General features: G+C 35.4%; 1 protein-coding gene across 2 annotated transcripts; it reads right to left on the reverse strand.

Moving 5' to 3' along the window:
* Positions 1 to 241: 241 nt before the first annotated feature.
* On the reverse strand, positions 242 to 5,419 carry sstr2b (somatostatin receptor 2b). 2 transcript variants are annotated; one of them, XM_067377539.1, is made up of 2 exons: positions 5,303 to 5,411; positions 242 to 3,507 (listed from the first exon to the last, which is right to left on the reverse strand). In XM_067377539.1, the coding sequence occupies exon 2, from the start codon at positions 3,461 to 3,463 to the stop codon at positions 2,312 to 2,314; it is 1,152 nt and encodes a 383-aa protein (XP_067233640.1). In that variant the 5' UTR covers positions 3,464 to 3,507; positions 5,303 to 5,411; the 3' UTR covers positions 242 to 2,311. The 2 variants fall into 2 exon arrangements, with proteins under 2 accessions (XP_067233640.1, XP_067233629.1); XM_067377528.1 differs by having other exon boundaries at positions 243 to 3,511; positions 5,303 to 5,419.
* Between the last annotated feature and the right edge of the window lie 453 nt (positions 5,420 to 5,872).

Consider the following 5,872-nt stretch of genomic DNA (forward strand, 5'->3'; position numbering starts at 1 on the left):
AAGAGATGCTCCATTTAATGAAAACAAGAGACAACACTGAACAGGACTGAACTATGTACATAATAGTTTTTTTTAAAAAAAATGTTTGTTTCATAATAAATTTGATTTATATATCCCTATTGCTGATTTACATAAACAGGACAGGTGACAGGTACTATCTACTCAATATACATAATATACGTAAAATGTAAAAACTTAAATATCTTGCAAACAGCAGCCAATCAGTCGTTTTAATTGTCATATTTGAATTAATCACATCAAAATACACAATAAATAACACATTTATTGCTAAATCTGAAGACTTCTAAAAAAAAATCATTGTAGACCAGTGTTATTTCTGGGTATTGTTTTACATGTGATCTCATTTTTCACATGGGAATTTACATGATTCACACAAAAGCACACGTTTACATGTGATCCACGTTTCACATGTGCTTATAACATGTTTTCATATGTTAAATTTCACACGTGCAAAATCACATGTACATTTAGTCACATGTGACCACGTGTTTTCGTGAAATTAATGTTTTCTGTAAGGTAATTTTAAAATCAAAAGTTGTATCTGTTCATATTATTTAATGGACCTGAGCCAACATGAACAATGGTCAATTTTTTTTAGATTAATAAGTACTGTAACAAATGCATTGTTAATTAATGCATTATCTAAGGTTAACAAATAGGACCTTCAAGTCATAAAATGGGCTTAAGTTATTTGTGCAAAATATAATTTCTTATTTCTTTCTCATTTAGGGTTGGCATTCTTAAAACGTTGGATCTTGACCCCTTTGAGCTGTATTTTGGTGTGTCACCAGATGATGGCGCTCTCCACCAGGTAACGGTCGATGGCTGTCTAACTCAATCACACTGATCAGGCAAGAGTAGATACAAATAATGTATATGTACACTGTCCTCCAAAAGTTTGGAAACACCTCTGGCAAAGTGTGGTTTTGGATGATATCAGCATAAATCCTTATCATTTTTTGGTGCAAATACATTAAAGTAACTTGACATTATCATTGAAGACCAGCAATAATATTTTTCATTTTGATTACATAATAATGGCAATATATACATGTCAAAGTCAGACATGCCCCTTTGCCAGCTGTGATGCCTGGTTAACTTACTGGTTTAAACTTGGTCCAGGTTTGTAAAAGATTTTTGGGTCAGCACACCTTAATAGCTTCGAACATTTGATTGACAATTAAGTTTAGAATACAATGAACTAATTAGAACCCAGAGAACAGAGAAGGTGGACAGAGAAGGTGGAAGTGTTGACTTGAATAAAGCCTTTTGCAATGGTAAAGATTATAACCAAATTTGTTAGACAAGTTGCTATGTGTGCCATCATTCAATGTGTGATCAATCATGATATGTTTCAAATCTACGAATACTGAATTCAATACATGTCTGAATGAATTAGTTCATTCGAGATCATGATACATGTGTCCCTGCCTGATCTCAGAAGGAACATAAGGAATTATGCTCTAGCCCTATTCAAATCTATTAAAATTTTGAAAATCTCTAAAATCCCTCTAGATTACTGTCTGACCTTAAAAGTATGCTGCTTCAATGGGATAGAGACCAGAATCCTTGCAATGTAGACTATTTAATGATCAAACTGATTACCATTAGGTGATGTGGCATATATGATGTGGCAATGACAGAGACCCTTGGCACTATTTTTGGCTTAATGAATCACCCTAGTGGAACTATTCAGTCAGATTATTTAGATGTTGAACTCTTGAAAATAATATTTACATGTTAATGATGCAACAATAGAGTGATACATCTTATAATGCAATGCAGTTCTATACAGTCTTGTTAGCTATACTCTGCAAATTCTACATAGTACAGTATATGAGTAGAGCAAAAAAAAAATAAATACTCAAAGCATATTTTTTATAGTGCACTACTTACACTATATTTGATTTTCTATCCATAGATAAAAGATAAATGAAAATAAAACTAATAATAAACAAAATAGTAACTACTAAATATTTTTCTTGTCTTCAAATACGACACTGTAGAAATCCTTAGTTCTCTGTTCTTATTATGACCATGGATTGCTTATGAACTCTATAAATACACTTTATAAATAACAGCTTCAGAGTAACATTTATCAACAATGCATTTTCCAGGTTTTAACCAATGAAATGGTTAAAATTTTACTTTTGGATGGAAAATACTGCATGATGGCCAAATTTTTTGTAAATTTAGGAACCTAAGCCATCATATTTGAAACTAAGAAATCATATTTGCTAGGTTTCCTCTTACTCTCTTTGTGTACACCATTTGTTCTGTGGCACACAGTTTATAGGTTGCTTAGTAGGGACCCTTGTTTTTTCAGACCCTTGGTTTGCAGGTCTCCATTTAGCAGTGCGTTTTGAGTTTCTTTTGGATCATTCATTATTTGTGACTTGTTCTGTTTGCTGTCAGTGCATTCAACATCATCTGCTTTTTTCAAGCACAGAACATTCTGGAAACTTTTCTTGAAGTTCTCTGACAAGAAAGCGTATAATATGGGGTTTGCACAGCTATTGGCGTATCCAAGCACCACGACAAAGGCAAACATGCTCCTTAAAAAAGGTGTAGTGCTAATGGTGCCTGTAACTGATGTCACGTTGAAGATGTAGAAAGGCAGCCAGCAGAACACGAAGACGGCAACCACAATGGACACCATACGAGTCACCTTCTTTTCAGAATGCCTCCGTTTGCTAGAGCTCACCCTGATCCCTGAAGACTTGACCTTGATGATAATGAACAAATAGCATAGACATATGACTATTAGAGGTACGAAGAAACCCAGGAAGAAGGTGTAGAACATGAAGGCAGTGTAGTAGGCTTCCTGTGGCTCTGGCCACACAATAGTGCAGTAGCAGCCATCAGGGTTGGTGATCAGTCCACTGTAGATTACAATTGGGAGGTTGACGATGAGCGACACGAGCCACACGACCAGGTTGATTGTCTTTGCGACATGGGGCCTCCTCCATTTGGTGGACTTTATAGGGTGAACCACGGCGAAGTATCGATCAATGCTCATCACCATCAGACAGAAAATACTGGTGAACTGATTTAGAGAGTCTACAGTCATGACCACTCGGCACAGAGCTGCCCCAAACGGCCAGTGTACCACCGCTAACTGGATAGCAATGAAGGGCAAACTTAGCATAAACAGAACATCTGCCACTGCCAGGTTCAGGATGTAGATATTCGTTACCGTCTTCATCTTGGCATAGCGCAAGATGACATAGATGACCAGAGCATTTCCACAAAGACCAATAACGCATACCACAAAATACATGAAGGTGATGAAGAATGTGCTAGTTCTGGTCATGCTCTGGTCAGTCTCATTTCTCAGGCCTTCTTCGGATATGTTGCTGAGCAAAATGCCATCATACATGGGGAATCCAGACAGATTACTGGGGAAGTTACTGGGTGAGAATGAAATCGTCCAGGAATCCATTATATTTTTTCACTCAGATTCCCAGTTCCATTATGTGTGACATCCTGCCTGAAGAAAACAGTATAATGGTAAATGAGCTATATACAGTTGTGTGTGTGTATATATATATATATATATATATATATATATATATATATATATATATATATATATATATATATATATATATATATATATATATATATATATATATATATATATATATCATATTGTTATAAGTTATAATCTTAATGCAAACAACACATAATGTCCAAAACCCAGGATACTGCCTTGTTGTTGACAGCCTACATAGGCAGCTGCTTCACTGTCTAAAAAACATCGTCTATCCCTAACTGAAATGAAACCTCATATAGTAAGGGCTTTTCACACTGCGCTTAACTCCAGGTTATCGTTGTTATAAACACTGCTTTTTTACCCCGGGTAAAGGAACGTTTCACACTTGTAATTTAGAAGCAGGGTTAGCACCATTTTTTTTTTTTTTACCCTGGGTTATGAAACCCTGCTCCGGAGCAGGGTTAGCACCACTTTTGCACTGTTAACCCTATATTGCGGTGCCAGACTTGTGTGAAATGATGTGGTGTCATACTCAATCACATACTCATAATGACTTTTCACACTTGAAATAGTTAACCCTGGGTCATTCTAAATCTCGGGTAAACAGAATCCTGGGTTATCTTGCTTCACATTTCACACTGCTCATAATTTACCTAGGGGTTAACAATTAATCCTGGGCATTTATAAGGTGACGTTTCACATTGTACATTCCTAAACCCTGGGTTTACGTTCTTATATGCATATTTGCTGTGTCAGTGTCATTGATTGTATAAAGGCAGCATGTGACCTGTTTGCATAGCTCTAGCATTGAGCATACTCGTATTGCCGACTGAACTGTGGAGTTTATGAATGGACATTTTTGGATTATAAAGGTAAGAAGGAAACAATGTCTTTTTCACTCAAATTGTCACGTTTTCTGTCAGCATTTGACATTTTACAAGTGTGAAACATTCCTTTACCCGCGGTTAAAATCACTGTTTAGAATGACGGAAACCCGGGGTTAAACGTGTGAAAAACCCTACATTTATCTGCTTTGGACAGTCACAGAAACACTGCACACTGTATATAAGCAGTGAATTGAGCATTTGAGTGGAAAAATGTCATGTTGACAGAAAATGTGACTATTTGAGTGAAAAAGACGTTTCATTCTTACCTTTTATAGTTCGAAATGTCCATTCAGTATAAACTCAATAGTAGGCCTACAGTCAGTAATACAAGGATGTGCAATGCTAGAGCTATATAAACAGGTTGTGTTCTGCATTTATCCTTTCAATGACATTGACACTGCAAATATGAAAATAAAAACGTTAACCCAGAGTTCAAGACTGTACAGTGGGAAACGTCAGTTTATGAATAGCCTACCGAGGATTAAATGTTAACCCCAGGTAAATTTAATGAGCAGTGTGAAACGTGAAGCAAGATAATTCAGGTTTCCATTTACTCAGGGATTAGAAAAACCCAGGGTTAACTATTTCAAGTGTAAAAAGCCCTTAAAAGTGACAGATTTGGATCATTTTCACAATAGCCACACAGCTAAATGCTTACACAATTGAAATTAATTATTAGTCTTCTAATTGATTTAAAAAAAATATACATAAAAAAATACGTATCCAACACATGAATAACCATTTTTAAATTATACGAAACAATCTTAGACAGAGTGGTATTTACCTATTTAAAGGTTAATGAGTGAGTACAAGCTATAGTATGATGGTACTACTGATTTAATTTTTTACATTTTTAATTCTAACAACAACAGCTAAAATTCCAAGCACATTACGGTACCTTGAAGCTGGTATAATGCTGTATAATTCCGTTCTTGGATCTTGGATTGGAAGTGTGAACGATTAATGCTTCCAGTCAAACTACTTTTTATGTGGCTCTGTACAGCAAGCAGTGCGCACTGTCCAGTGATTGACCTGGGAGAGCAATGTCCTTTATGTCATAATCATCCCTGGTGGACAAACAGGCTGAAAAGCTTAGCAATCAATGTCCCTGTCAGATCTACACCCACCTAAAACTTTCATTCTTTCAGGGCATATGTACAGTAATATATGGAAGCTTGTTTCCATCACTGAATAAAGAAAAAAAAAGGTAATTGTAACTTTATCTCACAATTCTGACTTTATAACACAATTGTGAGATATAAAGTCAGAATTATTTAAGCTGAAAGGTGATTGTTCCATCTAGACATGAAGGTAGTTTTATGAAGTTAAACAAAAAAAAACAATTTCTATTTTGTAAACCTCATGTTTTTATTTATTTATCTATATAAAACCCATGTTAATAATCACTGACAAAATCTGTGATTGAAGGTCATGTCTGCATACTATAATACAACTTAAATCACTCAAT

This window comes from Chanodichthys erythropterus, chromosome 3 (genome assembly GCF_024489055.1).
Source record: "Chanodichthys erythropterus isolate Z2021 chromosome 3, ASM2448905v1, whole genome shotgun sequence".
Classification (NCBI taxonomy): Eukaryota; Metazoa; Chordata; class Actinopteri; order Cypriniformes; family Xenocyprididae; genus Chanodichthys; species Chanodichthys erythropterus.

Coding starts and splice junctions, on each gene's coding strand:
- sstr2b (XM_067377539.1), bottom strand. CDS start 3,463: ATGGATTCCTGGACGATTTCATTCTCACCCAGTAACTTCCCCAGTAAT.